This window comes from Falco rusticolus, chromosome 7, assembly GCF_015220075.1.
Source record: "Falco rusticolus isolate bFalRus1 chromosome 7, bFalRus1.pri, whole genome shotgun sequence".
Lineage (NCBI taxonomy): Eukaryota > Metazoa > Chordata > Aves > Falconiformes > Falconidae > Falco > Falco rusticolus.
The window spans coordinates 41,747,018-41,758,536 of record NC_051193.1 but is presented as its reverse complement, the minus strand read 5'-3'; the positions used below and the strand labels follow the sequence as shown (position 1 = coordinate 41,758,536).

The 11,519-nt window shown below is 42.6% G+C and overlaps 1 protein-coding gene across 8 annotated transcripts in view; it reads left to right on the top strand.

The window, feature by feature from the left end:
• Positions 1–597: 597 nt before the first annotated feature.
• Positions 598–11,519, top strand: part of UNC79 (unc-79 homolog, NALCN channel complex subunit) — a 118,073-nt gene continuing 107,151 nt past the window's right edge. For all 8 annotated transcript variants that reach the window (XM_037395493.1, XM_037395500.1, XM_037395496.1 and 5 more), the window contains exons 1-2: positions 598–724; positions 6,244–6,364. In XM_037395493.1, the coding sequence (XP_037251390.1) occupies positions 703–724; positions 6,244–6,364 (143 nt within the window). In that variant the 5' untranslated portion in view covers positions 598–702. The remainder of the gene's footprint in view (positions 725–6,243; positions 6,365–11,519) is intronic.

The following is an 11,519-nucleotide window of genomic DNA, read 5'->3' as shown; positions in this document are numbered from 1 at the left end:
TGGGTGAGGCATGGCCCTGCTGAGATACCCGGTGCCTTACGGAAACGTGGGGAAACCCGCCCAGGGCACCTGACTTCGTGCCCTCTGGGGTACGCGGCTGGAGCCCGGGGGGCCGAGGGGAGGGTAAGTTCCCAAGAGAACAACGGTCCCGTTTCAAGCAAAGAATAAAACGGAGGACAGGGCTGCAGCCCTGCGAACAACCCCCGGCAGCACGGCCGGCCCTGGCCTAGCTCCGTGCTCCCCCTCTCGCCGCTGCCCGCCGAACGGGGCCCCGGCCCGGCCCGGGCGGTGCGCGCCGCCGCCGCTCCGCAGTCCCACACACCCTCGAAGCCCCGGGGGGCACGGCCGAGGCCCGGGGGGAGCTCACCGAACCCTCGCGGCCCGGCAGCTCCCGGCCCAGCGCTTGCGGCAAGCCCGGCGCCTCGGCGGGGCGCCGTCGCCGCTCCAGGGCTGCCCCGGGGCGGACAGGGCTCCCCGCGCCCCATCCCCTGCCGGGCCGCCCCCGCCCCGCAGCCGCAGCCGGCCGCCAGCCGCGCTTTCCCTTTAAGAGTGCGTTCGCTCCCAGCCCCGCCTGCTCGCCGCTCCCCGGCCCGCAGCCCTGCGGCAGCCGCACCGCTGCTGAGGCGGAGCGGTTACCGCCAGCTCCACCGCGGCCGGGGGCAGGCGCTCCTCGGCGGCCGAGGGGCAGAGCGGGGCGGCAGCATGTCCACTAAGGCGGAGCAGTGTGAGTGGCGGGGCCGGGCGGCGCGGGCCGGGGCCTGTCCGAGGGGAGCAGGGGGCGGCCGGGGGCGCCTTCCCGGGGATGGCGGTGCCTTGCTGCCGGCTGGCAGCCGCCCCGGCGGGGCAGCGCTGCCCGGCCGCCTTATGTGGCGCCGGCGTAGCAGCTCGAGCAGGGGAGGGGGGGCTGCCTTCGTTCTGGCTCTTTCTCCGTCAGCCCCGGGAGCATCTCGCCTCCCGCGCCGCGCTGGGCGGGCGGCCCCGCTGGGCGGGCGGCGTGTTTGTGCGGAGGCAGCGCCGGGCACCTGAGGTGAGGCAACGAGGGACCGGCGGGTGAGTGAGGGCTGAGACCGGCGGCACGGCCCTTGGCCCCGCAGCGGGAGGGGTCCAGCCTGCCTCGTCTGCGGGGCTGTGCCCCGGCCCCGCGGTGTGGCTGCCTGAGAAACCGGGGATCTGGCTGTAGGGGCCGGAGGCGACCCGCACGGTGGCATCTCGGAGGCGGCGGTGCTGTGAGACAGCTCGAGAAGGGAGGTGCGCTCTCGTCCTTGCCCGTGCTGGTCACCTTTTGGGTCAGTGTAGACCGGGTGCTCCTGCCTTGCCTACATGCTGCCTGCCACAGCCCCCCGCGTCTCCCAGCAGGAGCCCCCTGGGTGCTGCCGCCCCCCTGCCCAGGGCCCAGGTGCCTCCTCACAGCCGCAGATGTGTTAACCACCCTGTTGGCCGGTCCCGTCAGAGCAGGATCAGATGCCCTGGTGGCTGGGACCTCCGCAGCTGGGCCATGCGAGTGTTCCCGCTATTGTTAGTGCTGATAACTGGCGCTTCTGCAAGAGCCCTGGCGGGAGGTGTAAAGAAAAACACCAGGGCATTTGAGCTTGTCGCTACTTTCTCTCCTGATAGTGTCACGGTTGTGAGCGGTTGGACTGATGTTTGCCACGATGACATGATGCGATCTGAGACTTGCTGTCTCCTTCCTCCAGGTCACTGGGAAGGATCCTTGTTTTTATATATGCCTGTGCTGAACTGATCCAAGGGAAAGAATACTTGTATATTTTTCGTTTAGGGTTTACTGCCTATTTACAGTGATGGATGATGTTGCTAGTAAAATATTACGTGAATGCTAATTTATTGCTGTAGGGATGCGTTTCTGGCCTCATAAATGGAGAGACAATGTTCTGACTGTGCAGCAGCCCTGAAGTGTGCCGTGTTCAGATCTGTACTGTTCTGTTCTTTCTGCATTCCCCACCCCCTACCTGAGTTCTGTAATTGTTTCTTCTTTCTTGTGATACTTATACATTAACAATGCTTCTTTCACACTTGCACACAGAAGAATTTCTGGCGCCTTTTGTCCCAACAGTGCCTTTGGCATTTTCTTCCCTTTTCTATTCTGCCTTGTCTGTTCCTCCATTCCTTATGTTTCTGGTCCGCTCTGTTTGAGCTTCTCTTTCATGTTTTATCTTTGGCTCGTTTCTTTTCATCCCCATGTACTGTTTAAGACACTGCATCTTGGTCTGCCATGTCCCTGTTTCTCTCTATTTTCAGATTTACTTGGGGTCCAGGTTTCACATCTTTCTGCCTCTTAACAATCTTTTTTATGGTGCTCCAGGTAGAGTATTTAGTTGATGGACATATCCTGTGCCTCTAACCTACAGAATGTGTTTTGTTTATCAAGATTGCTCCCCTGACTAGTTCTTACGGTGTTACCAAATGTCTTTGTCTCTATATAACGTCAAGATTCCCTCACCTGCAATTTTTGACAAATGTTGATGGACTTCAACAAGGATTATATTGAAATGCATACAACACTACCGGGCAAACCTTCAAACCCCGACTGTTGCTGTTGTTGCTTCTGCCCTCATTGACTAACAGGCAAGAACCAGAATGTCTCAGAAAGGAGTAAAGTCACAAGTAATAATGAATCTCAATTTACCAAGAACAGCAGCAAAACACTACGAATGAGGGGACAGACTGATCAGAACAGAAGAGGCACTGGTCTAAACATGAATCTGTGGCCACCCCACAGCTCTTTGGCAGGTTGTATGAACAACAGGTAAAATGGTGGCAATCTGGGAAATCATCTTGAGAAGTCTCCTTACTTGTAACCACGTGCATCTCATATCTCATACCAGTGGTATTGACAGTGACTTTCATCATTTCACTCACCATGACATGCCTGAGGTGTTTTATTGTATTCGAAGAAAATTAGTTCTTCTTCACCTTAAATGGCAGTAACTGGTGTTTAGTTGTTGTAATGCCCTGGGAATGCCAGATGCCCTCTCTGTTCTTCTTCAGGACAGTGAGGCAACAAAGGTCATCTTTAAAGACCCCTAATGGTTTCACTCTTGGTTCAGTCAGTGCGTAACAAGGGTGCTAGGGAGTTTAGTTACGCTTGCATAGATCCTAGAGAGGTACCCAGCAAAGTATCCTGAAATAACTTTTTTCTTTTCCCTTTTTTTTTATGTGATGACCCTATGACAATGGCTAAGTACTTATATTTCAAAAAGTGATGTCACTCTGTGGCTCTCTAGGTGCTCAGAAACTCAGAAAACTGGGTCATTCACACACTTCTGTATCTTAAAAGCTGGCAAAAGTTTGCTCTGGGGCTTGCCTTCAGAAGGTTCTTTGTGTTCTGGGAGGCTGTGCTGAAATTCTCAGTGTTCTGAGAAACAGAACTGAGACCTGAGGTAAAAATATTTAGCCTAAAGCTAATGTTAATATTTAGGCTTTATAAATAAGTTTTTTGTTTTGGTATTTGCCTGATACAGTTGTGTGACAATGCTGATTAACAGAAATAAATAATGTATTTATTTAAAAAAGCGATTCTAGGTACCCTATACCCTTTATTGAAAGTAAGTAACTAGAGAGGCAGACAGTTCTCTGAAATACATCTAGACCTGAATTCTGACATCATCTTTGGCATTTTGTTAATCCAATTCACTTACAGATATCTGACAGCAAACCATGGCAGCCACAGTAAACTGTGCATCTTGCTGTGAATTGTTCTTTGTTGGGTACTGTGAAATGTGGTCTCTGTTCTTTGCAAATATGCCTGCTTTCATACTCTTTTTCTTTTTTTTTTTTTCTTCTTTTTTTTTTTCCTTCCCTGGCAAGAGAAAGTAGTGTCACAAAATGCATTTATGAAATAATTTCTTTCTTAAGATAGCCTAATCTGGATTAGTTTTTATGGGGGGTCTTCATGGTAGTTAAAAAAAAAAAAAGTGTCTATCTTTTAAATAATCTGGTAAACTGGTGTGCAAATCTGGGACTAAAACTGAGATAGTGGGCAGAAAGAATGAGATGTGAGATGAGGAGAGGAAAACAGGTCTTAGACTGCTCAAATAAACTTCTGTAACCTGGAGTGAAACACATCATGACCAAATGTGGTTTTGAGGGTGTGTAGGAAGCTAGTTATGGCTGGTTTCACAGAGACAGGGATACCCCCCTGCAAAGTACAGTTCATATGCCACAGGTCTCTGTGGTGGACAGAAAGGCTCTGATCTTGCTCCTAGCTATACTGAAGCAATCTGAGTCCATGTGACAAACTTAAGTTTCTGGTTGTTTGGGGGGAAAAAAGTAGTGATTTAATGTCACCTTGAAATAAATCAATAAATAAATAAACAAAAAAAACCCCAAATAAAATAAATAAACACTTGAAAGTGAGGAAATATAATTGAATTTGCTTATGCATCCTTAGTTTATTATTTTTGCATATGCATTATGACAGTGTCCCTAATTGATTTTTACTAGCTGTTTTCCCATAGACCCCAGCCCTATTCAGTCACATGATGACCTTTCTCTCTGTGATGAAGCAGGGTAATACTGTGAGGGAGACTTGCCTGCAAAAGCTTCATTAGCTCACCAGCTGTGGAAATTGGGAGGGTATGGTCAGTACAGCAGGAAATGGGAGAAAGGGTGATCACGATGAGGGCAGTTGGCTGCTGAAAGGCTGGGCTTCTTGTTGTGCAATTCAAGCAAACAGTATTCGTTTGATGATTATTTAAGTGTTCCTCATTTTATGGATAACTGACTTGAAATTGTAAAACCTCATTTGTTGTGTGACTGAGTACTCACAGTGCTTTGTTCACTGGATGTGAAAGTCCAGTACATACTGCTGTCTATAGTAAAATGGCTCTTAGTATCTCAAGCTGAGCCTCCAACAGCAGCTGCAGACGCTTTGCTTTTGGTGTCTGTCCTTCAGTCTTTTTCTGTAATACAGATACAATGTCACCCCTTCTTATTCAGCTTGTCAACGGTACAGAAAAAAATTGGAATGGTCTTGAAATGTTCAGATACATAAGCAGTGAGAGGCATAGCGATGTCTCTCAGGAGGTTAGTGCCCTTCTGTTCAAGCAGAGAACTCAATGGTATTAATTCTTTAATAAATGCCATTTGATAATGAGAATAAAACAAAGTATTGACTAATTGCTTGTTTAGGAAGCATGATTTATCTTCCACACTGAAAGAGCCCTGTAGGGGAACAAGGTATATCTTGGTGTAGTGAAATACTGTCATAATCCATACGCTCAAGGGCTGAAGTCATTCAGAAGCATCTCCCCTTTTAACTGCCTATTACACAGTCTTGGTGCATTTTTAACATGATTAAGAGTTCCCAGCCAGCTCTGCTTTCATTGAGGCTGTGTCTGTACAGAGTGATGCTATGAACAACTGCTGGGCAGTGTAGCTGGCAGTGCAGTTTTGCTGGTGCGGCCCTCTGCCACAGCCAATGTGCTCTGTTTCCCAGCAGAGTTGATTAGTCCGAGCAGAACGAAAAGAGTTGTGTGTGCTCAAGTGTCTGCATGAGACTGTCGTGCACCATATGGGCAGTGTAAGTCATTGCAGCTATGGTGGGTAATCACTTTTTTTCAATACTAAACAAGGATCTCTATTAGAAAATAAATGGCTTATTATTTCTAAAACAGCAAAAAAAATGGTTTCAGTAAAGATGGAGAGCTCCTACTGCTTTTGGAAATCCCCTCACCTACTTGACCAGATATCCTAAGACACTTAAAATAAACAGCACAGGTCTTTTAATATCTTTAGTACATTGCATAAGGTAAATGTATGGCCTACAGTAAATCACATAAGCTCTTTCTGTCTTAGCTTATATCTCTGCTTTGGCTGTAGAAATATTTACCCATCTCACATGAACCTCCTGTGATCCAATGACTCATTCATTATAAATGAATCTTGAGATGCCTGGAGACACAGAAGAAATGCAGGGGTTTTTTTTTTTTTGTTGTTGTTTTACTGGTGGTTTGTTGTTTTGGGGTTTTTTTCCCCATTTGCTAGCACTGAGTTGGTCTAATATAGATGAAGGCATTCACTTCTGTGCTTTCTCCTTGGCACTTGCACTGGAGCATTCATTTATTCAGTCAAAATAGAAGGAATGGAGAGACTTTCTGGATTTTACAGTTTAATTCTTAAATTTAAAAAAAAATAATCAGAAATAGTGGGATCAGATGTGATTCTGTTAAGTCTGCAAAAAACCTAAATGAAAGTTTCTGTGTTTGTTCTTTGTCTTTTGTATAGTTTCTTCCAAAATCCGTTACCTTCAGGAATATCACAACCGGGTTCTCCACAACATTTACCCTGTGCCCTCTGGAACTGACATTGCAAATACTCTGAAATACTTTTCTCAGACGTTATTGAGGTAAGTTTTAACTAATGCTCTTGAAGAAAAAAAGAGCTAAAGAATTGTAGGGGGTATTGATTGACTTTGAATTGGTTACAAGATTTCATGGGTCATTGCTCAGTCAAAAAGAGTCAGAGCATAATTTAAGGAAAGAATGGTATGAGTTAATCTCTTCAGTGGCTGTTGCCCAATTTGCCCAGTTGAGCTGCTTATTGAGTGGCTGATTCTAAAATAAACTTGGTTGATTACACATTTGCTTGGCCTTCCTCAGACTAAACTGAATGCACAAGCATGCTGAACTTGTGAAGAAAGGAGTGTGTGACCTACAGAGTTTTAGATGTATGTACTCATGATCTCCTTGACAGTCCTGGTGCCTCAGAATCCTAGAATGATGAGGCAGATGAGCAGAAGGACGTTCTTACTGTGCCATAGTTCAGCTGGCTTTCAGGTTTGGGTTCTGGTTCAGTCCCTTGTAACAGTTCGAGTAGACACAGAGTTTGTATACACATCTGGACTTGGATGGTAACAACAGGTCAGGATTATTCCGACCCTGCATTTTGATTTAGTCCAATATTTGGTAATAAGATATGGTACTAAATACCATATGATTACAGAATACATTTTGAATAGGAAATACTACTTCTTGTCTGCTAAAAAGATATGAAATATTGTGAGACTTTAATTAAGAATGGCATACATTCCACGTGGATGGATTCATATTTCCAAATTGTTTTTAAAATGGCTTTTGGCAGTGAAGAGGTGATTTTTGCCTGTTCAGTTTTGTCAGACACTAGTTTTCACATCTAGAAAAATGCAGTTAAAGCTGCATTTCTATGCATAGCTTCCTGATTTATACCTGGAAATACTGTCCTTGCTGTCAGAAGCTGGTTTGGAAATACAACTATTTGCTTTATTTGATGAGGAAACATAAACAAAATACAATTAACCGATGTATTTGTACACATACCCCTATGGTGTATACAAGTTGAGAAGCGAGCATTGAAACTTGAAAGAATGAGAGTAATTCATTCTAACATTCATTTCGAGTGCATGGGATGTATCAAAATCCTTGACCCTGTTTATACAAAAAAAAAGATACATTGACAGCAACATTCATTATCAGTGTATACATATGTATACAGTAGGAAACCTGTTCACTGAAAACTTAAAAACCTGTTTACTTTTGAATTTGCAAGAGCAGAATTGTTTAACCACTGTGAAATTTGTTTCCTTCATAATTTAGAGTGTTGAAGAAGCTTATGGCAACCAGTAGGGCTTTTTGAGATTAATAAATTAAATTTTGTCTATTATATTGCAGCAGCATGGAAAAAAATGTTCAAAAAGTCACTAAAGATACCTCTGAAATGTGGCTCTGTTACTGCATCAGGCTGTTTTGATGGATTATTTGCACAACACACATACTTAAATCACATTCAAGTAAGGTTCTATATGACAAAACAGCCCGTGTTTAAATGCCGTGGGCCTTTAAGCAAGAAAATTGGACTTGATTCTGATCATTTTCTCTCTTAGCTGTAACTAACAAGTGCTATAATAAGATCAGTTTCTTTTTGGGCAGAAGTTCATTGGGACAGGATGGATTTAGAGTCTGCTGCTTAAATGAAGTGTCTTTATACCACTCTGTTGTCTTCATCTTCCTAAGCAGTACAGCTGATGTCCAGTGTGACAAATTCTTCATGCTCCATGAGCAGTGATATTTCTAGACTTGACTGAGAAAGCTTTGTACTTGGTGACTATGAGAGCAAATCAGAAATCAGGACAGCAATTGCACAGTTGAGCAGCTCCATTTCTTTATTTCATGCTCAGAATGGGACTGAACCAAAATCCTGTTGTTGATAATGCTGAACCTCATGGGGCAGAAGTGATACTCTTATCTGATACGCAGGTCTAAGCAAATGGCTTTGTCTTTCATGATCCGGGATCTGATGAGCCTCAGAGCTAAAAGGGCACTAGAAACTGAAACCAGGACTTGAATCTAAATTTAAGTGGACTGAGTTCTGATACTCAGAAAGGTCAAATCCATGTTCTGAATCCCTGTAACTGGGGAATTTGAACTGTGGGTCAAAGCCTGAGTGCTATGGTTGTTTATACACTTGCTGATACTAAGAAAGAAGCTTGATTAAAAAGCAAACCAAAACATACTCTGTCTTTAGTGTGGCAGATGGAAAGAAGGAAACTCCCACCCACTGTGTGCAGATCTCTGCAAGATTTACCCTCAAACCAGACTGGGTAAGAACCTTTCTTAAGAGCATGTTCAGGAATCTCTTTGAACATTCTGCACGCTGAGTCTTCTTTCTGCCTCCTACACTGAGACTCCATTGTGCAAGGGTTCACATCAGTGATAGAAGTACATGGTGGAGAATAATCTTTCTAGCTTGAGACAAGAGCATATGCAATGAATTTGGGCTGCTAAGAGAATACTGATCAAACAGTAGCAAAAATGCCCATTGATTTCTGGAAATTTTGGATCTGATCTTCAGAATAGGTTGCTTGTAATCATCTACTATTTTAAAATAACTTTAAAAGTATTTCCCAGTTTGATGTGTACTCTCTTTGCAGCTGAAGTTTTAGGACAAACATTTATTGATGAGTTTATGTAGTTATAGGAATAGTGATTAGTCAGAAATTCCATATCGTGATAGGGTTTTACAGGTGTAGCTTTTACTGTTTATTATACTTTTTACCTTTCCATGTTATGGACACATTGACTGTGTTCTTTTCAGTGGGGCATGCCCACTGGTTTGGATCACATTCATATCTGGTGTCATTCTGCTAGCTATAGTTGGATTGCACGCACAAGAGATTAATTTGCTCCTTTGCTCTGTACATAGCCTCAATAAATCACAAGCTCAGGATGGGGGGGACAGATGTGGAATGGCTGAAAAAATTAAATTCCTTATTTCTATGAACAAACATCACATAAAGTCACCATACACAATGCATAGCACATTGATTCATTTAATTCTTTGTTTTTCTCTTTGAGAAAAGCATTTCTTTACATTACAGCATGAATTTGTTTCATGCCCTGCTCATTTTCCGTGTTTTCTCCCTCCTTTGAGGAATGATCTAAAGCTTAATAAACATCTTTCAGAACAGCTCATTCTTTCACATTTTCTTGGAGAAAATTCTCCATATGTATTTCAAAGTAAAATGTTTTACGTAAGGAATAGTTATAAATACCCAGTGGCTAATTAATGGTCAAGCTTGTTTTGCAGCCTTGGTGAGATGCAATTCTCTTGTAGGCGTTTTAGGAAACCTTTCCTGGAAGGCAGTAATTTTTTGATGGAATTGTAGCAGAGATGTTCAAATTTTGAAACAAGCCCTGGTAGCTTTGTCACTTGCTATGGAGCAAGTTCAGTATGGAGTTATGACCTGCAGGCCCTCCAAGTTGTCAGTACTTGGTTTGAACAAAACCAGGAGCAAGCTGCAATTATTATATCTTGATCTTAGGGGACTTCCTAAATTTTCAGTTTTGACTCTTCTGTTTATTGCTTTTAAAACATATGGGTCAGGCAAAAGTCTTGGTCTGAAAGTCTATACAAGACTGTGCTTTGGCCTCTAATTCATAGAAGAGCCATAGCTCCGTGTTAAAAGGAAGAGAAGCCTATAGAGTAAGGTCTCCATCGCTGCCTTATACTTCCCAAAGCAAGGATCAATTAATACATAATATCCTTTTTGGAAATAGGTGCAATTGGAGTGATGTGTTGGCAAGTAAAGGGATGGGCAATTGGTGTTGTCTGTTGGTAGACACAGAAGGAATATAATTTTTTATCCTCATATCTCTAAACATGAGCTGCAAAGTATGGCAAATGAACATCAAGCAAATTAAAAGGAATCAGCACTCTGATCATTTGTTTTTAAAGTCATACTAGATCTTAGGTGATTTTTCTGATAGAATTTCATAAATACTGTCATAACAGTCACCACATTTCTTGTACTGGACATTGGGTAACAGAAACCAAAATAATCTGCCAAATACATAAAGGCACAATAAAAAAGGGAAAAAATGAAGTATGTAGTTTCTTAAAATAGATTGTCTGTCATCTCTGACTGCAAGTGTGATGTGATAGTAGTCACCTGGCATAGAACTGTACTTGTAAAAATGTTTTATATATATGGCAAAAGAATGACACCTCTTATAAGCACCTTAGCAAGAGTTTAGCTTAGTTGTATAAATTCTTGAATTAACGTGTGAGGTAAGATATGTCTTTGCTAAGGTGATTATATGATACGGACTTCTGCAATGTTGAAGAGGACAGAGGTTTCCAGAAGTGCTCCCTCTTGTCATAACTCTGCTGTTCATTACTCGGTGGAAATTTTAATGCCACTGACTTGTCTTTTATAAATTGTAACACTGACTTTGGGAGCAGAGTTAAACCAACAGCAACTGCTTTTGGAAATCCCAACCACTGAGAGGTGCAAAATGTGCTTTAAAAAAAAAGAAAAACATTGTGTGTGGTTTAATATATTTAAAAGTTGTATTATATTTATAGGCACATACGAAGACTATGAACTAACCCTCTAATTGCCTGATAACTAAAATACAACACTGCTTAAGTGACAATTTATTTCTATTTAAATTAGTGTTTTTTTAAAAAATAAATCAGATTAACATGTTTACAACCACGTTTACAACATCCTTAAAACGACATAACAAGCTGGTTGACGTATAGCCTCTTATTTTGATTCCCACTAAATCCTTTTTATTTTTTTAAATTATCTCTCCTTTAGTTTGTAGTGAGTTTTGTTGAATAATAACGTAAGTAACAGCAGGAATGTATGGTAACATACTGTCTGATCTGCAGTTACATAATTGGTCTTGCTTGCTTAGCCCTTAGATTTTTGAAGGTAACTATTTACACAAGAAGTGTTTGTATTCATAAAGTAAAATGTTTTCTCCCTAAACATGGGCAAATTAAAAACACACATAAACAACCATTATCATTAGCTCACAAACATATGCTAAAGACCATCTACTATATATTATTTTACAACTTTTCCAAATGTAGTTTAGTTAACATTTTAGAAATATTATATTATTTCTAAATCCATGTGCCTGTTTAAACTTCATTATCTCAAATGATACTGAGTGAGTGGTCATGAAACAGTATCATAAAATACATACAGACATTATTTTAATGCAATAAACATGTGA